Source organism: Brachyistius frenatus, unplaced genomic scaffold (assembly GCF_029030835.1).
Source record: "Brachyistius frenatus isolate BFR_SWC_R1_liver_20210118 unplaced genomic scaffold, ASM2903083v1 Contig_85, whole genome shotgun sequence".
In the NCBI taxonomy this organism is placed as follows: Eukaryota; Metazoa; Chordata; class Actinopteri; family Embiotocidae; genus Brachyistius; species Brachyistius frenatus.
The window spans coordinates 1,773,068-1,800,789 of record NW_027210684.1 but is presented as its reverse complement, the minus strand read 5'-3'; the positions used below and the strand labels follow the sequence as shown (position 1 = coordinate 1,800,789).

General features: G+C 40.0%; 1 protein-coding gene across 6 annotated transcripts in view; it reads right to left on the bottom strand.

Annotated features, from left to right (window-relative positions):
• map4l (microtubule associated protein 4 like) overlaps positions 1-27,722 on the bottom strand; it is a 114,807-nt gene that overhangs the window by 9,390 nt on the left and 77,695 nt on the right. For 4 of the 6 annotated variants that reach the window (XM_069709783.1, XM_069709786.1, XM_069709784.1 and 1 more), the window contains 10 exons: positions 21,640-22,004; positions 19,816-20,013; positions 17,004-17,118; positions 15,660-15,719; positions 12,169-12,431; positions 8,196-8,255; positions 3,477-3,569; positions 1,713-1,794; positions 1,509-1,618; positions 1,133-1,319 (listed from right to left, as the gene is read on the bottom strand). In XM_069709783.1, the coding sequence (XP_069565884.1) occupies positions 1,133-1,319; positions 1,509-1,618; positions 1,713-1,794; positions 3,477-3,569; positions 8,196-8,255; positions 12,169-12,431; positions 15,660-15,719; positions 17,004-17,118; positions 19,816-20,013; positions 21,640-22,004 (1,533 nt within the window). The remainder of the gene's footprint in view (positions 1-1,132; positions 1,320-1,508; positions 1,619-1,712; positions 1,795-3,476; positions 3,570-8,195; positions 8,256-12,168; positions 12,432-15,659; positions 15,720-17,003; positions 17,119-19,815; positions 20,014-21,639; positions 22,005-27,722) is intronic. The other 2 variants (XM_069709785.1, XM_069709787.1) reach the window with 2 other exon arrangements.

Sequence of the window (27,722 nt, the reverse complement as noted above, 5' to 3'; positions counted from 1 at the left end):
ACGCTGGAATTGCGCCTTGCGCTTGTGTTCACCAATATCAAACAAGATGGCCACACCTACTTGGCTTTGTGGACGAAAATACGGCCAAGAGTCTTGAGGCCAGCTACAGGGCCAGAGATGAATTTATCCACAAAGGCAGGTTCATCAGTTGTGGATTTTTCTTGTTGAAACCGTGTACGTGGGGCTCCAAAAACACAGGAGCAAAGGAGTAAGGAATATATTTAACAGTGTGTTTGTCTTCTCTAAAGGAAGTTGGAAACCCAGATAACTTGATTAATATAACGTTACTGTTTGACAGGACTGTAATGCTACACAAAGTTGACGTTATGGTAAAAACCTCAGTTTTGTCGTGGTTCAGTATGTTTTCAGTACAGCAGAGAAAACAAGGCTGATTAAAACTCAAACAATGTGTAGTGTGAGTTAACACATCATTCATGCTTAAAGAATTGATACTCTTAGCCTGAAATTTTCAATACAGTAGCATTTATAAGCACCAACAGTTAAGTCTTATTCTATATTCTGAAGGTTTTATATAGGTATTTGTTCATGTATCATTCATTGCTTGAATTATGTAACATTCTATAAAACACACCCACACAGCGGCACAGTGGTGCAGTGGTTAGCATTGTTGCCTCGTAGTGAAAAAGTTCCAGGTTTGAATCTGGGCCTTTCTGTGCGGAGTTTGCATGTTCTCCCTGTGCCTGCGTGGGTTCTCTCCAGGTACTCTGGCTTCCTCCCACCATCCAAAAACATGCACCTCAGGTTAATTGGTGATTCTACAAATTGCCTTCAGGTGTGAATGGTCTTTGTTTTCATCTGTCTATAAGGCCCTGTGATAGACTGGCGACCTGTCCAGGGTGTACCCTGCCTTCACCCAAAGTGAGCTGGGATAGGCTCCAGCCCCCCTGTAAACCTGTTCAGGATAAAGCGGGTATAGATAATGGATGGATATTTTGTACATTTAGGAGCAACATCCAAACTTTCCAGATGCGAGGTCCATAATTGGTCTCTCTTGGTTATTTGACCCATTTGTCCAGACTCAATGGATATAAATGAAAACAACTTTTATTTTGTTTTCTTTAGTCTTGTTTGTATTTCGAACTCGAAATCTGCCATCATTGTTTTCACCCACTTGTCTCAGTGATGCGTTTGTCCTTGCTCAGGGGCTCCCTCAGTCCGTCTCCCCCAAAAGGAGTGGGTGTGGGCTCCTTGACACCATTCTCCTTAGCAACATTTCCTGATGCTGTTGCCTTAGCAACGCCTGCGGGTCCTGTTGTCGGAGCACCACTTGGGGGTGATGTCTTCTCTGTTTTCTCCTCCTGTAGCCAAATATAGACACACAAGAGAAGGGACACAGATGGAAGAACACAATAAGAATCCAGTTGTTTTATGTACCACTCTTATGCTGCCACACCAGCTAGTGGTGAAGCAGTAACAGCACAGTGACTCAGCACAACCCCAGAACAACCTCTGAACTGATCAAATTAACGCCTATGTTTGAGTTTGACCTTGTGTCCATTGGTCTGTCCATTGCCTGGCTCCTCATTGTCCATGGATCCAATCTTAGACTTGGCCTTGTTGTTTTGCTTATTGGCCTCAATCTTCACGTCACCACCACCTGCAGTAAAGAAGATTTGTATGAGAACACAGTGGAACAAAATGGAGTTTGGAAGGAGGAAAAAGTGCAGGACAGCATAAGTCTGAAGTTAAACCTGGTTTGTGTTTGATGTTGTCCTTGGAACCACATTTGGATGTCACCTTGCTCACATCAACCTTCTTATTCAGGATTTGCACCTGGGTAAGAGTAGAGATCACAATGTCTTTACAAACTGACTCCACATCCAGTGCAATTAATCTTCCACTCTTTCCACTTGGGGAAATCGAATTCATTCATTGTTATACACAGTGCATTTATAGAGAGGGTTACATTCTGTACTTTTGCAAAGGAGTATGTGGGATAATGGCATACAACACAATAAATGCTGTACAAACAACCCATGCTTGATTCACTACTCTGACCTGTTTTACTGCCACTGGAGACAATATTTTTTTTATTATTTAAAGGATGCTACATTTATGCAGATAAATTAGGAAGGACCATTATTGGAAAGTGAGAGTAGGCAGTTAGAAGACTGTTGTCACATGACAAGACTCTGTATTCCTGATCCTTAGTAGCCTGAGGCACTGACTGGTTTTAAGAGCCCGTAACAGTCCGGCTTACATATTTGATGACACATTGAACGACTAACAATGAGATGATCAAGATCCTCGTTACTGTTCATTTTTCATCATTAATAGTGATTGACCCTGAGTTTTCTCAGAGGCACCTTTACAGGTTACATTATTAATGACCTGATTTTATATTACAAACACACATATTTGAATCGTAATGGACAATTTAAATATTAGTGTTATTTTTTACAGTTATACATTTTATACAGTGGAAACACATTAGTGATTTTGGTATATACAGATAACTGTTGTTGCTATACAGTACATTCCATGACATGTGTATCCTTATAACTGTGGTATTAATACCTTACATGATTAATGTAATTACAGCAGCAATTACATTAGGTGCTTATTAATAACATGAATAGTCCAACAGTTGAAAGGTACTTGTGGGACTAAGGTAGATGTTAGATTCAAATCATTGTAAGATGATAACATGGCCAACCACCCCTCACATGATGATCATGTGAGCAGTCCACACTGCATCCATACGTATTGCAAGAGAGAACATATGATGGATGAGAACTGCTATTGTGAATGAATGCATTCGGTGAATTATTCTCTGTATACCTTTTGCACTTTGTGTTATTGAAGTGAGACAGCAAAGTGGTGGTTGTGAGAGCAGCCCAGAGACTGAACATGACGATGCAGCAGGTGATTAGAGTAGATGGGAACAACATCTCGAAGGTTGGGCACGAGGACCTGTGGTCAGTTCACTTAATGTACAATTAAATTAATCTGATGTGCAAACAGCGGGAGCATGCTAATTTGAATGCATTCATTCTTAGTTACTTTGGAAATGATCAACTTTAATGTACATGTTTGATATTGGAAGAGGAAGGCTTTGTTGTTATAGCTGAGCTCTTTTTGCTTCCAGCCCTGATAGATGCTCAAGTTAGACATCAACATCTGTCTGCAGAGGCCGATTTAAGGAAGATTGATGGATTTAGTGTAGTGATTGTAAGTCAGATTGGTTTGATTTCTAATCAATATGTAAAAGATCATTAGGGATATAATATCATATATATGAATACAATTTTCATACAGTGCCAAAAATAGAAATGATCCTTTTATCCCTTTGTGACCAATCAAGTCATGTGGTGGAGATGCTAGATGGGATACAAGAAGAAATCCCCAATCTATCACCATTTTCACCAAAACAGCCAAAACAAGGCTATATTCCCATAAAATGTGATATGTATCCACCCTCACTAGAGTCTGCTTCCAGCTCCAGCAGTACTTACATTGCCACCTCCAGGGACATGTTTGATATTGTCCTTGGAGCCACAGCGAGAGGTGACATGGCTGAAGTCCAGCTTTTTGTGCACTATCTGAACCTAAAGACAGGCAGGCAGATACACAGACAAGCAAAAGAGAGAGAGAAAGCAATAAAGAAAGAAAGGAAGAAAGAAAGAAAGAAAGAAAGAAAGAAAGAAAGAAAGAAAGAAAGAAAGAAAGAAAGAAAGAAAGAAAGAAAGAAAGAAAGAAAGAAAGAAAGAAAGAAAGAAAGAAAGAAAGAAAGAAAGAAAGAAAGAAAGAAAGAAAGAAAGAAAGAAAGAAAGAAAGAAACAAAGAAACAAAGAAAGAAGGAAGGAAAAAGAAAAAAGAAAGGTGCGACAGGCAGACGGACAACAGCAGCAGAAAAGAGCAGATCAGCAGGCAGCTGTAGTTGACAGGGAACTGAGTAGCCTTGTACTGTAAGTATGGAAGAGATTCTCTCATTCAATTCAAGTAATTCTGTTTACATATTACTTCAGTGATTATCTGCATTGTGATAATTAATCAGCAAATGGCACTGAAAGAAATGCCTTTGGGACATTTCGTAAATAAATTCAAATGAGGCTGCTTGTGGATTCTCATAGAAATGTTTGCAAATTCTTCCAAAAATGAATGCTGAAGAACCAAAAGATAAGGATATTGACTGAATAACAACAGAGTGCTTCCATAAACAGCATCAGCTACATATTAAAAAGCACAGGACAAACACTGGAAGATGACACAGCACATGCAACAAAATATTCCACCGGGCCATAAGTGATTTTGTGTTAACACATGCTACTCAAAGCAGAAAAGCAACTGTAAGTGACTAATTCAGGGGAACAGAAGACAAAAAAAAGAAAAAGAATACTAAAGTATTACCTGTTGTTCTGCCCCACAGCCTGTCCACAGTTCGTAATTTGTTTTAGTACAAACTCAATGTTGCATGGTTGTATTAGCAGGGATGTCTGCATCTTGTTTAGCAAAACTTTTGTGGAGAGATTGGCTGATGGGTCTGTAATGGGTCATAATATTTGCTCTATATTAAAGCAAAGACCAAAATCAGTCACATCTCTTTGGTATTTCAACTGTGGGTACAAAGAGGCGAAATAGTTTGACAGCTAGGGTGCATATTGCATAATTATCTTTCAAACATGCACTCCTTTCTGTTATTAGTTTTATGTCTGCTCAACATGCTGCTCACCCTTCAATTAAAGTCACAAAGGCAATCTTACTAGGTCAGACCTAGTAACATTTAGGTATCGCTTTCAACAATTCTGAATGAATGAAGTTACATTAATTGATGGGAACCAAGGCTGAATACCAGCGTTAAAAGAGTATACAATGTTGCTGTTTGATATTTTTATGCATAGTCTGGCCACCAATTTCGAGGAAATTATATTGAAAAGGTTACAAAGCTTCGACCTCATTCCACAAATTATTCAGCAAAAGGGAAAATATTTAGCAAAACTTATTTTGGAAATTGATCAGACACCAAGAGAGCTGCTCTTGACAATGATGACAATTTAACCAGGCAGCGTAAAGGGACTGCAGGGAACTCATTATATGCACATGAATAATGCTTATGTAACGTCCTGTACTGTCTGGTCTTGTACTATGTAAAAAGTCATGTCTGAATGACACAAAGTCATCACTTTAGCTTATTGTAGGCACCATTTTTATACAGTATATCCAATATCTAAAAACAGTTAAAGACACTGACGACTAACAAAACAAACCATTACAAAATTAAATTGAATAAGGAGCACCAGACGTACAATACAGATAAAAAGTAAAATGACTGGCAATTTTTGCACACTGGAAAATGTGAACTGTCGAATAGCAGTTGATTATTTCACAGCAAATATCAAAGTGTTTATTTATTTTTTGATATGCCCCTCCCTACTGTGCAGTGATTTAAAGACAGTGTCCAAAGCTTTTAATTCCTGTGGGAATAGTCAAAGTGATATAGTGGAAGGCTACTGCCACTTACATGGTGCAGATGGACAGAATACAGTCTTGGAATCACTGATCAATGAAAAACTTAAAAAACTTATTAAGTGGTTTGAGTGTCACCCCTTAATGACACACTGAACTTACATTTTTTTTCATCAAGCTAGCTCACGTTTAGTAGTCCTGCCACCGAGGAATTAAAAGGACCCACTCCACCCCCCACCCCTGAACCCCCTCCACCACAAGGTCACTCCTTCCTTTGCCTTAGTGAAATCAGTTGCATTGTACTGTAGTTGTATTGTAAAAAATTCCCTGTAGCAGACATATGATGTCTTCCCCCATTCTGTCTCTGTCTGTGTTCGTCTCCTTCTCCAGTATGAGAATGGCATGATGACGCAGGTGGTACCAGCAAAGGATGACTCATTCAGCAGTTAGCACACATACACTTAAAGCGTGTGCACATACATACATTCACATAACAAGTGGCAGTGTGTTTTTTGATAGCACATCGTAAACATCCTAATTAAGAAAAAACATTACGAATTTTTTTTATAGTAAAAAAAAAAACATTTTTCCTTTTTTTTAATTGCTGTTTTTTTTGTTTTACAGAGTTAAACAATTACAGATATTTATTGTAGACATTCTGTGCATTTTTACAGTTCAAATGAATTAGAACTTATTAAAAAATGTAATGTTATAGCTGCACAAATTTTTTTATATATTGCAGAAATACCGTAACATTACATGATATATATGAAGACTGCTGTATTCATACGGTTTTCTTTGGTAAAGTTATGGGATTATCCAATCCATCCACAAGGATCCAATTTAAATTACATATTTCTATATGGAAGGCACAAAAAGGTAATGTAAAATTACATTTAGATTACCCTATTTTAAAGCCAATAAACAATATCTTTAAGGCTTATAATTTTTTAGATTATTCACTGTATGTATTTACAGTGAGTTCCTTTTTAATATCAGTTATATACTGTACAAAAAAATTTGAATTATGGTATAAAATCTTACAGAAAAATAATTTTAATGGTCATGAGGAGTGATCTCATGCAAGCTCAAGGAGCACTGGAGGAGGCTGAAAATATTTCTCCACATTACTACAAGAAAAGAAAGAAATACATATCAACTGAAACAGTATAGGTTTCATGTTTCATTGAGTGCAACAGGACTGAAGTTTGGACAACACATGGCCAATTCCAGTAGTTAGTTTCTTCTCAGGTGATGATTGCACACTCTCTGTATCCTACCAGTGTGTTGCATTGAACAGGACAAATCTACAACTAGCACATGTAGCATGAGTATTGTTTATTTCTTGTACTTATTTTTGTCTTCACTATTTGGCAGCTTTCCTTGTTATCAGTGTGTTTTGGATTTAAAAGAAATTGCTCAAGGAAACACAGACTAAGAGGCCATGGAGTCAAACACAGATTTGTGACGTAATTGTAAAGCTTTGCAGTGGTGCGAGGAAGAATGATTCAAAAGGCACAGAGAGGCCATTATCTTTTGCTGCGCTAAAATCAGTGGCCACTAGTAGTCAACACAGGACACAGGAACACATATGACACTTCAATCAATTCTATTTTGTACAAGGAATAATATCTAACAAAGTGGAATGCTCTGGAAAGTGTGTTTAAATATGGAAATGTGGATGATGGTATTGGTCAAGTTAGAAAGGGGATGGAGTTTGGTTGGATGTGAATAATGTATGAAGCTTACATGTGAATGTAAAGGTGTTATGCACAACATAAATGAAAATATAAATAAAACGAACTTGTGGAGTTCATCAAAAAAATTTTTTACAATAGGCACTTTGACAATACGTAAAATTATTTTTTTCTGTTTATGTTTCCTCATTTTGACCCAGGCTGTGGACAGAGGTGATCATTTGAGCAGGAACAAGGACATGATTACTCACAAAAAGCCAATTGTGTTTAATGAAATGGCCAGTCAAGCTGGAAATGCTGCCTCTGGCTTCAAACTGGATTTAGTAGCGCTGTACGTCTTTTAGGTACCACAAGATCTAATATTTATAAAGTAAAATCACTGTGTTATAAGGAGCTCACAGAACACTGCTGCTATATTATCCATTGTGAGTTGTTTTTAAATTCAGTTGAGGTGTTCTTTTTTTTTGCCAGATACTGAACACTGACAGATGCAAATTATTCTGCAGCTTTTAAAGGGCGAGCTAAGGCCTGGATGAATACTTTTAAATTGCATGGTCGATGCCCAAACTGTTAAATACAGAAAGGATTCCCTCCAAATATAGAACTTTCATGTTTTAATAATTCTAAAAACTGGTACGTTCCTCTCATTCTTTAGTTCTTTATATAAATGCAAATAGACCAGTGGCTGACATTAGCTTTAGCTAAACAGGTAGATGGCAGGACTGGCACAATTCAGCAGATTGCCACTTTGGTAGTATATAATCGCAAAATAAAAACTTGTGTCTGTCATCTAAGAGCTAAAAAACAGACTTTTTTGGTCATATGAAGATAGTGACACTGGAAATATCTCTGCTTTGGTGATAAAACCTTTATTAAATAAGCAAGTGCCAGCTGCAGCGTGGATTGATGATCATGTTCATCTTAATGCGGGTATATGAACAGCAAGGTGTAATGTGCCCTGAGTGGATGTAGAATGTAGGATGTAGAATAGGTGTATGCAGTGAATGCAGAGAGGAGGAGGGATAATGTACAGGTGTGAGAAGTGTGAGGGTGCCGATGGCAGGGACTCACTCTGGCCTTGGCAGCAGGGGTGGAGGGGTCTGATGTCTTGTTGTTCGGGGTGGAGGAGACCTGGGGAAACAACCACCCCCTGGTCAATACAACCTCCAATCAACCATACGCAGCACAACGGGTGGAGGAGCAGGGGGACATGGGGCTGATCAAAAGGATGAATGCCCAAATCAGATGAGTGTATTGGCTGCTACGGCCAATCAAAGGGGTAGATTGCATGGAAAAAACAGCATGAATTAAAAAGAAGGAAGGTCACCCAAATCTATTCGCAAAATGTGCGTGTGTATTATTCAAATTTTAATAATTACTTGTAGTAGCACCAATCAGGTGTGAGATTTATAATGAGTCAATTGAGAGGGAGGATCACAAACACGGTCTTAGATGGATGGTGGCAACCATTCAAATGTTCACTGTAAATCATTGTCATGTAAAAACATGACAATGATTTACAGTGAACATTTGTTGGTGACAAGTGTTAGTGACAAGAGTCAATAAAATATCAGCACAAAAAACAAAAAAAACATATCAAAGGTCACACACGTTCACACAAAATATTGAGGACAGAAATTTTGTTAGACCAACAAGCTCCTGAAGCAACTGAAAATATGAAAACACAGGATAGACAAATCAAATTAGTATCCCAGGAGACTGACTAAGTCAGTGCTATATATTATGATCCGGGCAGCAATGTGTTTGTGTGAAGTGGCTTCATGACTGAGTGTTTGAAAGGATAGGAAGATGACACAGCAGGAACAGGTGTCTGCTTGAAAAACAGTACTGAAAGCGTGAACAGTGCCCAAAAATTACAGTTTAATGGAGAAAACCGGAGGATCTGCAATTTTTTTTTTCTTTTGACAGTTCTCTTTTTCAAGAGAGAAGAGAGAATAGTTTCATGGAACCATTTGGTGAGGAAACATCAGCTCCTTCTCCACTGCTCTAGCTTTAATTGGCCATGTGATAATGTCTAATTCCTAGTGTGCAACAGAATGTTGCTACAAAAGAACACGCATTCTGTTTTTCTTGAATAAATAAAGAGTGAAGGTGGCATCTCGGCTAGATACGACAAATCTTAAATACGTGCTACGGGCAACCGCCAGGACGTTCAGATCACGAGCTCGCGTGGTGAGACGTTTAGGGAACATCAGTAAATTGGGGTACTGAACATTACCTGGGTTACACATGCATGATGTACACTTATTTACGTGTGATTCCTGATTTACCATTGATCTCATGCGGGCCGGTCAGGGACAGCCAAAGGGCCGGATGTGGCGTGGGGGCCATACAATGCCATACAAAGCCATGAAGCTAACGTGAGCACAACGTGTGTGTGTGTGTGTGTGTGTGTGTGTGTGTGTGTGTGTGTGTGTGTGTGTGTGTGTGTGTGTGTGTGTGTGTGTGTGTGTGTGTGTGTGTGTGTGTGTGTGTGTGTGTGTGTGTGTGTGTGTGTGTGTGCGTATGCGTGCGTGCATGCGCGCGCGTGTTGAATTTTTTTAAGTTACTTTATATGTTGTAAAAGTATGTTGTTTGCCAAGTGTATTGTTTGAAATAGACCTGTCAATGGGCGATAGGAACAAAATATGTTGTGTCATTCTTATATAATAATAATTGAACATTTTGGAAAGTAGGCTTTCTTGCTGGCAGTTTCATATCCGTATGCTAAATATGAAGCTAGAACCAGTGGAGCTTCTTAGCTAAAAGAGCAGGAAGGGCAGGAGGAAACAGCTATCTCCAATGTTAAAATATAGGCTTTTATATCAGCACCTGCTGACCAATGAACAATGTAGCCTATTGTGTGTCTTTGTGTTGTTTATACAAGCTGTTCTGTCTTTAGCTACTTTTCAGCTAATGGTTAACCAAAAGGTTATTTGCACACCATGGGACTGTGAGAAACCATTTTTTGGATCTATCTGCATGTCTGTATGTCGTATGGTGGATTGATATTAAAGTTGAAGTTGAAGAGGCAACCTTATCCTAACATTAAGACTGGAAGCCTATAGGAAGCCAATAGGCTATGTGTTAATTTGTCAGTTTTAATGTCGTTAGAAGGCATATTTTTTAATAGTGAGATAGGCGAGCTGTTTACCCCTGCTCTGTATTCTCTATGCTGAGTTTATAAACTACAGCTAAATGACTTTCATCTTTAGAATCACTGTAGCTAAAGATTAACCGGGTAATGTTCTAACTTTAGCTCAGCAAGAAAGCAAATACGCAACTTTATCAGGGTGGAATGAAGGTAGCATGTGGGCACCAGAAGAACTTTCACTGAGATAGATGAATACAGATGGCCCTTTAGGACTATGGGATGTGAGAAGCAACATTTGCATGGCAGCATTGGACAAGGGTACTGATATGCTGCATGTTAAAGTGAACTGACAGACAGAAGGAGATAGCAGAAACATGTAAGATAAAAAGATAGATGAAGGTTGGAATAGATGAAGATAGCATAAACGTATTACAGATGTGTATTTGAGCATTGTTGCTGATGGAGTATGTCTTCCCTTCATCCCTGCAAAGCTTTTATCCTCCAATGTAAGTTTAATCACAGCTACAGCAGGCTGTGTTGTTTTACATAGCACAGAAATGAGTATAACACCCTGACTGCATTGCAGTACAGCATTGCAAACATGACTGAATCCAGTGTATTAACTGCAGATTCTGTGACACAGCATGCAGTGATCCTCTGTTGGTTATAGCTATCTGCCTCACACACAAACAGCATTATGAGGGTTTAAGAACACATTTACTATGCTTCATGAAACCTTCTTCTATTTCATGCAGCCCTGCATCAAGACCACGAATGATTTGCTACAGAATTGAAAGCCACTTTATTTCAGAGTATCTGCCAGGAAACATTATGAGGTGAGCTTCTTTTAACTTACAAGTTTGGTGTTGAATTGCTTTAGTAAATGTCTAAGGGAAAGCCATCTGGTTACTTTGTCGACACTGTCTAAAATGAGGTTCATTTTATAGTCCAAGTCAACCTCTGATGCAAAAATATTTTACTTGTTAACTGAAACATTAAAAATAACAGGTTTTTCTTAGCTTTTATCCTTTAATAATTGAATAATCTGTTTTTATTGTGTTGTGGATTTTCCTTCCCTTCCCAATCAAATAACATATAAGGTGCATATGAGGTGTATTTGCATTTTAGTGTTGTCCAGCAAGTTAGGCACGTCCTAAAATAATTATAAGGTGAATTAAGCAAATAAGTGTCAGCAAGGTAGCATTTGCTTACGGTCACTGTTTTTTGTTTTAGTAGAATGATTAGCTAATGCTAATGGCTGAACGAGAGTCTACAGGATGGAGAAAATAGAAATAGAAAGTCTGCTTTGCATCTCTTCATAAAACTAATGAAAATACCTTTGACCTGGTATTGGCAGATTTCTTTGTTGATTTTAATGTGACATAAAACTTATCTTACAATAAAGTATGATTATCCAATGAATAAAGACAAAACTTTTAGTAATTTTCCTGTTATCCATTTCCTGTCATTTTGACACAGTAAATGCATACATGAAACAGAAATATGTATAGCAATACATAATCCATTTGACTATTTTCCAGAATTTGTTCAAATTAAAGCATTTCAAATCTTCCATAGAGCACAGCTAAGACATGATTAAGATCTGATTAACTTCCCATCGAGTAGAAGAATTAAAAACTGGCTGTTATACTTTTTTTTTTTTTTATCAAACTACTGAGCTAATATTCCTTAAACATGTTGAGATTCAAAACAATGTTAACTTTTCAACGGTAGATTGAATTACATATATGGTGATAGCTGGTTCCCAGTGTAGAAACATGTTATTATGATTTACAGCACATAGCAGCAATTTGAATTACAAACCACACAGGTGCCAAATCATTTGCTCATACAAGAAAATCATTCTGCAGAATTTCAGAGATCTTGACAGGATATATTAATGCTATGAATTATTCATATACTTTTCTTGTGCTCTCTGCTCTGTCCTACCTTTCCTCCACCAGGCTGGTACTTGATGTTGTCAATTGATCCGATCTTGGAGCGGACGTTCTTCAGGTCCGGTGTCGGAGCGTTGATGGGTCGGGGGGTTCGGGGAGCACGGGGCACCGGCGGCTTTTTCTCCAGTGGTGTCTGCTTGGGTACGGGGGGTTTGGTGATGACCCGCCGGCGATGGATGTTAATGGCTTCACCATTAGTGGAGGCAGCCGGAGTAGCAGGAGTGGTGGTGGTGGTGGAGGCCGGGCGAGGACGGGCTGTACGGAATGGGAAGAAGCATATCGCAAATAAAGATGAAATGGAAATGCAGTCACACATGTCAAACAAAAAGGAAAGAAGAGAAGCTTGTGGTCTCAGTAGTCATCACTGAGGTAATGCATGTGACATGTGCACGAGTCCATGTTGCTACGGTCAATAATGTAGCCAATATTCCTATAATTTTAACTGAACCACAGTGTAATGCTGTTCAAAGATTTGCTTCTCAATACATTATACACGTCTGAAATGAGTTGCTGAAAGCATGTGCAAAGTTTGAAAACTTTGTCGCACTGAAATGTCGAGTTAGACCGTTAAACAGTTTCTCATCCGTCTTCAGCTCAGGTTTTTTTAGGAGGGGCTAAAAGTTAGCCTTAGTTCGTTACTGGGCTACCGCACAGACAGTTGATATAACCTTCTGCATGGCTCCTCCTCTCACACGGTAAAACGATATAAAAGCCTGGATTTAATTTGCATAAGAGGTCATCCCACTCGACTTCAGTTGCAACTCCTGCCGTAGTCAGATTGTTATTGTACATCAGCTGCTACAGGACGTCTCCCTCCACCCGCAAGTGCATCTTTCCTGGAAGCAAGAACCTCCAAAGCAGCGCTGCATCGCTGTTTAAATGTCCTACTGATGAAGAGAGGAAAAGGAGGTGGATTGATTTCAGGAAGAGCCACATTGATGGAGAGCTTAGCATCAATACCAACAGCCGCATCTGCAGTGACCATTTCAAGATGGATAGTTTCAACAACTTGCACCGGAGACAGACGGAGTTCACGGACACACCGCTTCTCCTGCAGTGCAAGCCCAACCGAGCATCGCCCTCCCGGCTGTACCGCTTCTCCTGCAGCGTGGAGCTGAACCGAGCATCGCCCCCCCGCCCCCGGCCATTCATCCTCTGGTCGCACCGGCACCGTCCGCTGCCACCAGTAGTCCACCACTCAGCGTAAGTTCTGTGTGCTTGTTATAATTATACTAGATAACTTTTCCACAGTAACTCTGCTATATTTAGTCCACGGTGCAAACCTCTAACGTGATTTTACTCGGTGTGGAATAACGGTATTTTCATGAAATGGTAGCTAATGTGCTAATTAGCTTCCATTGAGCTCAGAGAAAAATGCTCAGATAATCGCAGATTTTTTTTATGTGTGTCAATATAGCTACGATAAGGAACTATAATATATGAAACTCTGTATTTTACATGTCGGGGTGATGGTAAACATGGACCAGAGGATATCTAGTCCTCACATTAATGAGGGTTGTTGTTTTTGTACTCCGGTGTAACATTACAATCACCGACCCTCTCGGTTACATGTACCAGTACCGGTCCAGATAAACAAGCCCGACTACATGTGCAGGAGGCTGCAGAGAGCAGGTGGAGGTGGAGGGACATCAGTGGAAGAGAAAGACTTTCGGCTTGACCTGAGCAGGTTCAAAGTTTGAATTGATGCGATATAATGAATGGACATGTGATGTAATGAATGGACATGTGATATAATGAATGGACATGTGATGTAATGAATGGACATGTGATGTAATGAATGGACATGTGATGTAATGTATGGACATGTGATGTAATGTATGGACATGTGATGTAATGAATGGACATGTGATGTAATGAATGGACATGTGATGTAATGAATGGACATGTGATGTAATGTATGGACATGTGATGTAATGTATGGACATGTGATGTAATGAATGGACATGTGATGTAATGTATGGACATGTGATGTAATGAATGGACATGTGATGTAATGAATGGACATGTGATGTAATGTATGGACATGTGATGTAATGAATGGACATGTGATGTAATGTATGGACATGTGATGTAATGTATGCATTATGCATGTTGCAGTCATTACAGAACTAAGGCAACTCCTCCGCTCTTATTATCTCCACTATTGTAATTCAGGTGTGTTAGAAGTAGTTGGAGACTCACTGTCTTCTGTCTCTGGTCTCCAGTTTTACTCCTGCGTCTAAGCTCAGGGGAACAAGCTTGATTTGATTGCATCTGTATGTTTCACTCATTGGACAAATACATTCTGATTCTATTCTGTTTTCACAAAGCAGGCTGCTCCATCCACCAGAGAGACAGAGGACCAGTGGGACATCATGCATAAAGTCACCCAGCGAGTGGGCGGAGCTTCAGCGCCTTCAGGCGACACGCCCCCCAGTCTCAGAGCAGAGAAGACTGATGATGTTCTCACGATTTTAAAGCCTAATTTAAATCGGTGTTTTTTTTCATTCAAATTTGGATGGGTAGTTAACAACCCATACTTCTGTGGTGTGACGAACTTAAAACTCATTTTCATTTCTACTTTACAGCATTTTTAAAGTTTCAAGGCTGTGGTTTGGCAACTCGAAGCTTCAGCTCCCTCCAAAGATTTTCTATGGGATTAAGGTCCGGAGACTGGCTAGGCCATTCCATGAACTTAATGTGCTTCTTCTTGAGCCACTCCTCTGTGGCCTTGGCCGTATGTTTTGGGTCATTGTCATGCTGGAAGACCCATCCACGACCCATTTTCAGTGTCCCGGCTGAGGGAAGGAGGTTGTTGCCCAAGATTTCACGGCCCATGGCCCCGTCCATCCTCCTCTCGATGCGGTGAAGTCGTCCTGTCCCCTTAGCAGAGAAACACCCCCGAGGCATAATGTTTCCAGCTCCATGCTTGACGGTGGGGATGGTGTTCTTGGGGTTATAGTCAGCATTTCTCTTCCTCCAAACACAGCAAGTCAAGTTGATGCCAAAGAGCTCAATTTTGGTCTCATCTGACCACATCACCTTCTCCCAAGCCTTCTCTGAATATTCCAGGTGTTCATTGGCAAACTTCAGACGGGTCTGTACATGTGCCTTCTTGAGCAGGGGGACCTTGCAGGCGCTGCAGGATTTTAATCCATGACGGCGTAGTGTGTTACCAATGGTTTTCTTGGTGACTGTGGTCCCAGCTGTCTTGCGATCATTAACAAGTTCCTCCCGTGTAGTTCTGGGCTGATCCCTCACCTTTCTCATGATCATGGAAAACCCACAAAGCGAGATCTTGCGTTGAGAGACCGAGGGCGATTGATGATCATTTTGTGTTTCTTCCATTTCCGAATAATCGCACCAACACTTGTCTTCTTCTTACCAAGCTGCTTGCCGATGGTCTTTAGCCCATTCCAGCCTTGTGCAAGTCTAAACCAGGAGAATTTTTCCCTGATCGTATTTGCATTTGAATGTTCTTACCTGTAGTCTTGGGTTTCTTGACCTCTCCAGTCTTGTTCTCAGTCTTGTCATTCTTGTAAGCTGTGAATAGTAAGAATGAACATATGCTAAACACTGATTCTGACAATAAGATACAGCACATTGGAAGCTTGCGCCAGTTATACTTCAACTGTTGTTTATATAACTTTGGTATGAATACAGTTAACAGGCTGTTTAAATGGCTAGATTATGGACAAATATGTTATACATGGATGACTTTACAATGTGCAATGTTTTAGAGACTGAAAACATTGCTATTGTTGAGTTTAGGTTGAGAAGAAGCTTGAAACTTTTGCAGCTAAAGAGGAAGATGTTTTTCACAGGAGTCTGTGGACACCAAACCAGAGTTTATAGAGTGAATAGTAGACTTATATTTATTGGTGTTTAGAAACATGACTTCAACTGCTATTGTCATTTCCTGTCTGCCTGATGTGCAGAAAACTACTTGCATACACATATGCCATTGCATTTTAGAAGGTGAGAAGACATAATGGCTGTTTCATTGTTAGCTTGTTGGAAAGTTCTTGTGCTTGATTGTGTGATTAAGATGTGGTTTCTTTTATATAAAAGGTGTAGAAAACTGGAAAAACAGATGGTATCAACTTGTCACCTATCTTTCTACTGCCAAATTCCCATCTAGAATGAAAACCAGTAAAGGATTGGCCGTTGATGGCTCAAACAAAATCCTACAGTTGACTGCTCCCATAGCATTGCTGAGATTCATGAGCTTCAGGTCACTTGAAGATTATTACTTGAGTCCTTTGGCAGAATTTCCATTATGTTGCTATGATGCTGCCATTGGGTGGCAGAGGCATTATGGAATTGGACTAATCTGCTGCCACTAGGGCAAAAGAAATGCAGTTCACTCATGCAACTAAAATGTAATATAAGCCTTGCAGTACATAATACCCATTACTGTGAACCGAGTGAATGAATCATAATCTTTGAGGGTGCTGAGCTGAGGTGCACAAAAAGCAGAAAGCCTGTTTAACACTTCTCAGACTGACTCAGCTGAGTCTGTTTGTAATATGCAGATAAAAATACCAGTCTTCAAAAGCCAGCTCTTGAATATAATAACATACAACATATGGTAGCAATTTAGTTAGGCTGGAGTGGTGCCAGCCTACAATGTGAGTCATAGTTCCAGCTACTGTAGCAAATTCAGATCCTGTTGTTGTCGTGTCATGTTGTGTTGCAATACTATGAACCAGCCAAAGCAGAGCAGAGACACTGTTTGAGACAACAGTGTTCATATCACACAATCAGGGTTAAGCGGAGACACAGTGGATATGATTGAAGAAGGAATCCTGTACTGAGTGCACATACCTGCAGTTTTGCTTGCAGCAGTAGTAGAGGAGCCATTCTTATTAGCAGTTGAACGGGGGGTGGGCGTGGCCTTTGGCACAGGTGGGCGTTTCTCAGCTGTACCATTTTCTGGAGTCTGGAAATCAGAACAGAGGAGAGATAAACTGCTGTGTGTGTGTGTTTGTAAGTAATCTTGAATGTATGTGTATATCTTCATGGAGACGTACGTAATTGCATTACAGTGTGCATAAAAGCTATGCTCTCTTGTTTTCCAGTTTTATGAAAAGGCCGATCATGCAACCATGACATGAGCAGAAAATGAAAGCAAAGAGAGGAAAGAAGATGAAGACAGATTTAAGAAAAACATAAGGGGAGGAGGGAAGTAAGGCTAATTTTAATATTGTGAGATTAAAAAAGACATGGTCTGATGTTTGAGGTCACACAGAACTGAAAGGGTTTTTAAAGGTCAAAAGTCTAAATCGGTATTCCACATTGCAACTTCTCACTGGGGAGGATAATTGTTGCTGTGTAACAACCACCGGGCTACTCAAGCTACAGTGTAGAGCAGGTGTTGAGCCGCTTCTATTGGAGCATGGACACAAACAGTGCTGCGATGCCTACAAGGCTATGTTGCTAACTGAATATCCTGTTTATTGGAAATACAACTTGTCTTTTTAATAGTTTCCTGGTTAGATTAGGTTAGGTAGTTACTTTAGTAATCCCCGAGGGGAAATTTTTTCGCTACAGCAGCATACAGAAGCAACAAGATAATAATAGAACAATAGAAAAGCAATAAAATAGCAGTAAAATTATAAAATATAAACATAAAATGCACAGTATATACAGTGTATACAGTACAGTATATATATCTATATATATTATATACAAACAACCAAAAAACACAGTCAACAGTATTATTTTGCCAGAGGTTAGTTATTGTACAGTCTTATTGCGGACGGCAGGAATGATCTCCTGTATCAGGAATGATCTCCTGTATCTGTCCTTGTGACAGCGGAGCTGGAGGAATCTTTTAGAGAACGTCCTCCGCTGTCCCTGCAGCAGGTGGTGGAGAGGGTGGACAGGGTTATCCAATATGAACAATAGTTTGTTCAGCGTCCTCCTCTCCACCACCTTTTCCAGGCTGTCCAGTTTGTAGCCGATGATGGAGCCGGCCTTCTTAACCAGTTTGTTAAGTCTGTTGGTGTCACCGGCTCCAATGCTGCTCCCCCAGCAGACCACAGAGAAGTACAGTTCACTGGCCACAACAGATGGTAGAACATCTCCAACATCTCGCTGCACACATTGAAGGATCGAAGTTTCCTCAAGAAAAAGAGTCGACTCATCCCCTTCTTGTAGACAGCATTGATGTTGGTCTTCCAGTTCAGTCTGTTGTCATGGACACACCCAGGTACTTGTACTCCTCAACCATGTCCACCTCCTCTCCCAGAACTCTCAGCGGTTGTGGAGCCGTCATCTTCCTCCTGAAGTCGACCACCATCTCTCTGGTCTTGGCCACGTTCAGGAGCAGGTGATTCCTTCCCGCCCACTCCACAAAGTCCTCCACTACTGCCCTGTACTCCTCCTCCCGTCCATCCCTTATACATCCGACCACTGCAGAGTCATCAGAGAACTTCTGCAGATGGCAGGACTCTGAGTTGTACTGGAAGTCAGTTGTGTATAAGGTGAACAGGAAGGAGACAGAACAGTTCCCTGAGGAGCTCCAGTACCACTGACCACCGTATCAGACAGCACACTGCCCAGACGGACAAACTGTGGTCTGCCTGTCAGGTAGTCAGTGATCCAGGAGACGGTGGACATGTCCACCTCCACCACCTGCAGCTTCTCACTCAGCAGCAGTGGTTGGATGGTGTTGAATGCACTGGAGAAATCAAAGAAAGTGATTCTCACAGAGTCACCGGTTCCATCCAGGTGAGACTGAGCTCGTTGCAGCAGGTAGATGATGGCGTCGTCCACTCCCACACGAGGCTGGTACGCAAATTGCAGAGGGTCCAGAGAAGATTTCACCAGCGGTCTGAAGTGGGCCAAGACCAGCCTCTCCAGCACCTTCATCACATGAGATGTGAGGGCAACCGGTCGGTAGTCGTTGAGGCCAGATGGAGTCGTCTTCTTGGGGACAGGAACCAGACAGGACGTCTTCCACAGCACCGGGAAGCTGCTTCAGGCTCAGGTTGAAGAGGTGTTGTAGGACCTCAGCCAGCTGGGCGGCGCAGGTCTTCAGGACCCCGGGGCTGATGCCGTCAGGTCCTGCAGCCTTGCGCTGGTGGAGTCTCTCTAGCTGTCTCCTAACCTGGCCTTGGTGTTATTTATAAAGATGAAAGATGCTTTTGCTGAGGTGTTGGGGCATAAATGTTTTTGGCTTCTGAAGAGGGTAATCACCGAAAACGATTGAGATCCACCAGACTAGCTAGGTACCACATCTCTGAAAATATACCAGGATGTTTTGGATTCAGCAATATTAAAAATTAGTTGAACAGAAATCAAGACACCTATCAGCCCTGTTCATATCGCGGAATAATAGCTCTGGTTTTTCAAACCAGAAATGGTGTTGTGTTAAGATACACAAGTCATTCCTAAAGTACCCTTGATTAAAATGTTGGTGCAAGAACGCTTCAGGTCAGTTGGTGCATACTTAGTAAAATGTATACTTTGAAATGGGATGTGATGGATAATGTTTCACAAATTTCATGAAAACCCATGCCCAGACATGAATGCAGAATAAGAATTGTCTCAAGTCCTGTGTTCACTAAATAAGACATTGTCCATTTATTCAGTTTGCACAGAAGAAAAATATATCTGTGTGTCTTCGACTCACCTTGGCAGCCTTGGTGGAGCCAGTTGCTGCTGGCGGTCGTTTGGCAGCAGTGGGTGTGGTCGCCTTGGGTACAGGGCTTTTTTTATTGGCTGAGGCCGAAGGGGGGGAGGGGCGTTTGGCAGAGTTGGCCTCATCATTGGTGGAGAGGGTGGATGGGTGCGATTTAGCTGAGTTTGGTTTGGTTAAAGCCATATCAGGCTGATGATAATGAATTTAAAAAAAGCCAAAACAAACGTAAGAAAAGGAAAGAAAGAAAGAAAGAAAGAAAGAAAGAAAGAAAGAAAGAAAGAAAGAAAGAAAGAAAGAAAGAAAGAAAGAAAGAAAGAAAGAAAGAAAGAGCGAAAGAAAGAAAGAAAAAGCACAGAAACAGAAAAAGAAAAAGCAGAGATGAAATTGCAATTCACTGATTGCAATGACTGGGATATGGCAGCACAGCCAGCAGCCATATGACAATCATAAAACTGGTCATGAATTACAAAATTGAATAAACAATTTATAACCACCTGAGAGAGCTCATGAGCAGGAAATGAAAAAAAATATTAACCTCAAATGAGATTAAATGAACAGCAGTTTAGAAGGTGCATATAAGGACACATTCAAACACTGCATCTAAATAAACACAGACCCAGCAGAGACCCTATGGTCACAGTGTTTAATGCACATCAAAGAACTGAAAGATTTTTTACCTTTATTGAACAGACAGCAGTGGATGGTTGGTGGCTTTCTGACAGATCGCAGGTCTAGTTGCTATATTGCTGTAGCGGGCAAGCTAACTGCTTACAGTAAGTGCCAGCCAGCTGGGAACATGGTAGCGTGTAAGCACATCATCACTTCATTCAATAAGGAGTTACTAAAAGAGGGCAAATCCTTCTACCAGCTTGCGAGCTTTAAATTGTCAGTTAGTGAGGTTGTTATTTTAACCCTCGTGTTGTCCTTGGGTCAAAATGACCCGCAGCTGTGTTCAACCAAGTTCTATTTTATTTCTATATTTTTATATTTTTTGGGATCATTGGTCATCATTCTTTAAAGAAACCCTTACAGCCTCCTTGTCACTAATGATCCCAAAACATATTAAAATAAAATAGAACTTGGTTGAACACAGCTGCGGGTCATTTTGACCCGAGGACTACACGAGGGTTAGTCACCAACCAGTTGCTGAGTCTAACTCTTGTCTCGTAACTGTCTACAATCATCCCTGTTTTTAACTGAATCCTATAACCATTCAGATAACAGATAAACATTTTAACAGATAACATTAATAGTTCAACACAAGTGGATGATGTCACACAGGAAACCCGTCTTTCAATTTACTCAAGATGCTTTAGCATTGGTCAACAGTGCAAATTTGTATGTAAAAGTTTGTCAAAACTGAACTTGATTTTTACAGATTTGCAAAGACCCTGCAAGCAAATCGACTGCAGCTATTTTGCTTCAAGATGTCACTATTTGCAGCTGGTGTGATCTAAGCCTTAGAACTGACACACACATCAGACACAGTCAGAAACACATGCACACAGAAAAGATTGGCAGAAGCAGCAAAAGCAGTGCAATGACCGTGGAGAAGATGTCTATGGAATTTCTGCAGTCAGCTGCAGCATCCGCTTGTGTATGAACAGGTAGGGGTTTGTGTGTCTTGCTCAAGGACCCTTTAACAGGCTTTTGTTTGACACACCAGCTGTGAGAGTTCTAAGGTGTGACCTTTGTGTGATGAAACTGTTTCTATAACTACTGGATATCCTGCCACCTTAATGCTGTGAATCTGCAGGAAATGTGTGTGAACGGAACTTTTTGTGAGTCTGTTATGTCTGTGTGAGTATGACCCACCTTGCTCTTGCTGTCAGGGCTTGGCAGGGTTTTGCTGCCGGTGCCTGTCGGAGACTTGGCCGTGCCTTTCCCTCCCTTCTCCTCCTTCTTTTCAGCCGGCTTTTTCTCCTCCTCTTTCTTCTCATCTTTGTTGGTCTTCTCTGGCTTGTCCACTTTCTCCGCCTTCTCGTTGGCCTTGTTGTTTTTCTCGGCGTTCATCTTCTCCACCTTTTCCTCATTTTTGAGGATTTTCTCAGACTTCAGGTTCTTGTCTGGACTATTGTCCTTCTTCTGCTGCTCTTCTTTCTTGGCAAGGGTGTCAATCTTGTCTGTCTTGCTGGACATGATGTCTGTTTTCTCCTGCTTGTCCTTGTTGTCAGATTTCACTGTGAGAGAGAGAATGTTGTTTTCAGCATCAGACTATTTTAGCACAACAATGTTGAGTAAATATGTGTAAATATATAGTATATAAAAGACCAGAAATGTTACATGTTAATTCATTTTTACGTTAAAAATGGCTTAAAAGTTATCAACATACATCATGTTTGTATAAAATGAATGAAAATGCTTCACTTAACAAGTACAACTACTCTATAGCAGGATATTTAGAGGGGAGGATTTTGGAAGGTTGTGTTTACTGAGCAGAAGTACATGCACATTTTAGTGTAGACCACATGTTTACCACAAGTGAAAATCTTTTAAGTGGATTTTATATTTTATTAATGAAAAACAACTTATTTCAAGCGAGATGAACAAAACTTTGATCAGTTCAGTTCACAGACAAAAACAATCAGCTCCTACTTAAAAGTAGGAGTTTTACTAGTATTTCAAAAGTAATATTTACATTTCTCCATATGTTTGGAGCAATAAGTCATAAGTTTATTTCAAAATAGTAACTGCAGTTTTATTTTTATTTTCTGGCACAACTAGTATGTGTCGAAGATTTAAAACTGATGTGGTCAAGAGTCAAAGAGACTAGAGTTGGAATAATGATATGGACAGCCTCGTTGACACCACATACACCATAAACCTTCTCTGTTAAGTTATTTTTTGAGTATTATTACAACTTAACATCATTATTAAAATCATTAAAATGACCAAAAGAGGTACCTTTCAGGTCAACATAAGCAAAGGCCAATTTACTCTGTGTCTGTTAAATGATGAAGGTTCCTATGCAATCAGCACTGCAGTCAGGGCTTATCAAATGAGATGCAACTAAACTTTGAAATCTGACAAAGACAAGCTTGGGCAAACTTTAACACAGACAGGCACCTAATTCAATAGACACTGTCCATATAGCTGCGATTTGTAAAGACAAAATCAATTACTTCAAATAATTCGCTAGATGCAACTTCACTTGTGTTATTTATAGATTTGAACCTCCATGTGGAAGATTTTATGTAGGTCGCCAGTGCAGATAATCCTGGATCTGGTTGGTAGACGCCAACCCCACTTATTTTACTGCCCTGTCTTCTTAAAGTGCAGACATTGATGACGCTATATCCTTAAAATCTATTTCCGTGAGGTCAGCTCCAACCCTGAGAGGAGATGAACAAACTGTTTCTATAAACTTCATGGTTCTATGCTCTTCTGTTTTTCTCCTAGGTCTTTACTTTTAGACTTTAAACTATACATTAATGTGTTTTCTTCCTTCCTTTTTATGTCTTATGTCATATTATTGTTGCTGAAAGGTGCTAGAGAAATAAATATCCATATTGTTTCTTTTTACAACCCCTTCTATCCTGAGACCCTTGGCAATTATGTAAGTACCTCTCAAAACACTATACAAGAGTAGAGTACACAATTAATAGGAAAGAAATCCAGAAGAGAAAGCAATACTTAGGGGGAGGCAGGATTTATAGTGACTGCAGTCAAGGAATAATAATAGTCTTGATTTAAAATTCTGAAAAGTGTTTGTCTCCCTGGTTGAGCATTTTGAATTATTCCACAATAATAAAGCTCTGAATGAAAAGGCTGTGCTACCAGTGGAATGCTTTTTAACCGTATTGATAGTTAAACGCCCTGTGTTCTGTGATCTGAGAGTACATTGTACACCAACAGCCCTGAAGAACATGGGGGGGCCAGTGAAGTGAGGACAGAATTTGTTATGTGTTCAATTTATTTGTTTATGTAAGAATTCTGGCAGATGTTTTTGGACTACTCGGATTTTCTTTGTGCAGCAATCAGGAAGAACAGAGAACCAGATCATGTTGCAATACTGAAATGCAGAGGAGATGAATGCATAAATGAGAGTTTCTGCACCTAAACATTTGCAATGTGGTTGCATATGAAAGAATGCTACATTTTATCACGACTGTGTTATTCAAATGAGAAGGATGAATCAAAAGTGACAACCACATTTTAACTAATGCTCTAAGAAGAATGAATCTGAAAGAAGTATTTGACACGTCTGGTAGATAATGAGGCCCGGATATTGGTATTTTGATTTTGTCCGTTTTGGAGGAACAAAGTTCTAAGATCACCAAGTCAACAGTCAACAAACAATCTCCGAGCCGAGGGAGATATTTAAGGTTTTCTGGCAGGATGGAAACATAAATCTGAGTGTCATCAGCATAGAATTGGAAATTATCAGGCAAGCATATATGAACAGTGGTCTTCACCCCACAAGCGACACGTGACAATAAGAAATATAATATGTCATCATTAATTAGCTATTTTCCCATTGCACTTTGTGTCAGTTTGCTTTCATCAACAGACTATATTTTACATCTCAGGCTTGGGCAAAATTTGTTTGTGCAAAATTTCATAGATAGAAATAGATGGATAGAAATGCACCAAACTTCACATCTACATTATAACTTCTATTTAGTCAGTTTTCAGGGGATAAACCTGCAACCTCAGGGCTAAAGTCAGGGTTAGCCCACTTTGGAAGCCCCTGGAAGGAAGCTCGCCTGTGCACCTCATACATTCGTAGCTACCGTACATCTGTATAGCTCTATTGTTTTCACACTGCACTTAACCTTGGGCTAAGAAAGTGTTCACTACGGCACAATCCTATTTTCCTCAGAGAAAACTCTTGGTCAAACTGGGTGCAGCACCAATGTTACTAACTAATTCATGTGAGGAGCAGAGAGGAAAAGGGAGAATAAAGTGAAGGAAAGAGGAAACCAGGAGATGTGAGCAAAGCAGAGGGAATGGTGAGAGGGTTATTGAGGTTGATGAGGTTAAGGACAGATGGCTGGCAGGGCTGAGGGGATGGGGACAGAAAGAGACAGGGGCTCTTTGTTGCTACCAAGACATATCTTACATAACCCTGACACTGGACAGCCCTGACCATGCTGTGTCCTAATGTCCCCTCATTTCCCCCGTGTCCTGAGGTTTGCTTTGTGATAACTGCTCCATCTCTTTTGAAACAATGACAATTTGATGCTGTTGTGTTTTCTCTAGCAATCAAGCAGACAACACAGAGTGGGAATTATAGCTGCCATTTTACAAGACACATTTTGTTATGTTACTTTCAACTGTATGAGCTTAGACGGGAGAAAAAAATAGACAAAGGTTGTGATTATGAGCACGGAACATTCTCACATGAACGGTTCACGTGTGGTCATGTATGCAACAGAAAGTGCCTCATTATGTTCAGCAATTAGAGTCACTGTCATTTGGAACTTGGATATCTTCCTCCATCTCTGTTCTTATTCTGTTACCACCATGGTTTTGTTGTGCTATATCAAGCTCCAATGAAGTCAATTCCTATCATACAATGTGAAGTCATTGTTAATGCAAACTCATGTTGCTGCAGCTGCAAAGCCTCTCAGTGGCGGTTACTTGTTTCATGCATTTTAATGTCCTTGATGTCAGACATTCCTTGCAATGTTTTGGTCCTGATGTTTTTAGTCTCACAGAGACAATATGTATCAATTTCACCCATTTCATCATATAGCAGCAACGCAAAACAGAAGAGGTTTTGACGACAGAATGGATTCGGCAGTCTCACCTCTACAGCTGCAGCAACTGTATGTTGTAACTTTATAATACTAAAAAAGCCTTTAATTTGACTCTGCCTTCTTTTCAGAAATTGAGTGACCAGTAGACCAAAAAAACAGACATGTCTGAGTCATTCCTATCTGGTCCAGCGCCATGCACTAAGACATGTAAACACAGAAATCAACCCTGGCTGTTATGGAAAGTTCTACTATTTTCTTCCTGACTGTCAGAGAGAATGAAAATCTTTAAACTAAAAGAGAACACTATCGATTTAACAGTGTTCTTCTATAATTAATAAATCATTTGGGTCAAAATCAATGAAAAGACCCAAACATTTGTCCTCCTCTAACGATTTGCCTTTTCTGGATTATGTGAAGGGATCTATTTTAGCTCAGATAGACAGAGAATAATTCTGGTTTATAACCTATTTTTATAGTTTTGGCCATGAGTCTCATTGATACTAAAATTAGGAGCGTTGAAGTTCATTATTTGGCTTAGTAAAAAATAATAAAAATCACCTGAATTCAACATCCACAAGTTTTGTGGAGCTTTCAAGCGTCTTAAGTTTATGTTAAAAAACACAAGTGATAAGACTCAGACAGAATGTAAACCAGGTTCGAGAAATTTATTTGGAAGAGAAGCTGAACATTAAAATTATTATCCAACTGTCCTTGTAAATATCCATCACAGTTACACTGACATTTCAGGTGTGTGTTTCCATTTGTTTTACCCCAAATAAAGTGGATTATTTGGTCTGGATAAAGTTGCCTGACAATCAAATGGCTCATGTTTCTTCACCTGTCAGACTTTGATACTGCCATACTCTGTTTGCAATAGCCAAAAACAAAATGATCCTTTCACATGGCATGTGCATTAAGCATGGACAGATGATATATTTCAGTCAATGAAACTCTGTAAACTCAGAAACAATAACAACTTGAATCTCAGCTTGGCAAGCTAAGAAAGGTTGGAAAATACTCTGCAACAATTCTGCATCATTTTTCTAGAAAAAACAAAGATGTCTGAATAATTTAGAAGCTATGCACGCAAAAAGACTTAACACACAAGAGGAGTTTTATTATTCCATACATCTATCAACAAACTGGTGTTTTTGCCCATGCTGTGTTAGTTTTCAACATTGCATCACTGCACCGTGCAACACCAGCAATATGACTCATCCAACAAGAAATGTATGGCTGAGAACACAGAGGATCTATCTAATACCACGCTACAATACACAGCTGCTGGCGACCAACTGCATGTGCTGGTGTGTCTGTTTGTGACAGAGAAAAAGAAATAGAGAGAGAGAGAGAGAGAGAGAGTTGACTGCCATGTAAATCAGAGCATGACTAACACACACAGATGTGGCTGGTGAGAGGATCTTTTTCTGCAGGCAGCCTTCTCACCACACGCACAGACACACACAAGCGCTTCCTCCCTTTCTGTCGAACAAACGCACACAAACCGGGTTACAGAGTATTGACTGAAATAGCTCCCGCTAGCTGGCATGATAGCAATCAAGCTACCACAGTAACAGACAGGACAATCAATAAACAGACTGATGGGGACAGTAATGATCCATGTGACTTTGCACACACACACAAACAGTACATGCAAACCGATTTTATGCTCAGTGACATTGCGGTTTTCCCTTATTATTAATTTTATTTTCTTCGAGTACAAACACAATGTAATAAGGATAATATGTTTACTGTATTTGTGTAGAGCTTTTCACAGAGTCATAGCCCTAATTTTAATGTGGTCAGACCCCATTTTTGGTATTACTAGTTATCAGCATTAGCTTAGTAACAGACATTTCCATTCAATAATCAACTTTAAATGCTAGCTTTCATTGTTGGTGGTGGAGTCTGCCATTTCAGGGCTGGGTTCAAATTGTCTTCACATGTACAAGGCATTCACAGCAAACAGTGCATGTAAAGTATGCAATCCAATGTACCTCATAAATGTAAGCATCACAGTTACAAAACCAGCATTTCTGGTTGTTTTGTTTCAGGAAACATTACAAGTGTTGTGGCTTTTATTCTGGAGAAGCCATGATATGATGATATGAATGCAATGGTAGTTGTCAATGTGGTGCAACTGTTTATCAAATATTGCTTACAAAATAAGATAAGGTCATTGACCAAATTTTTTTG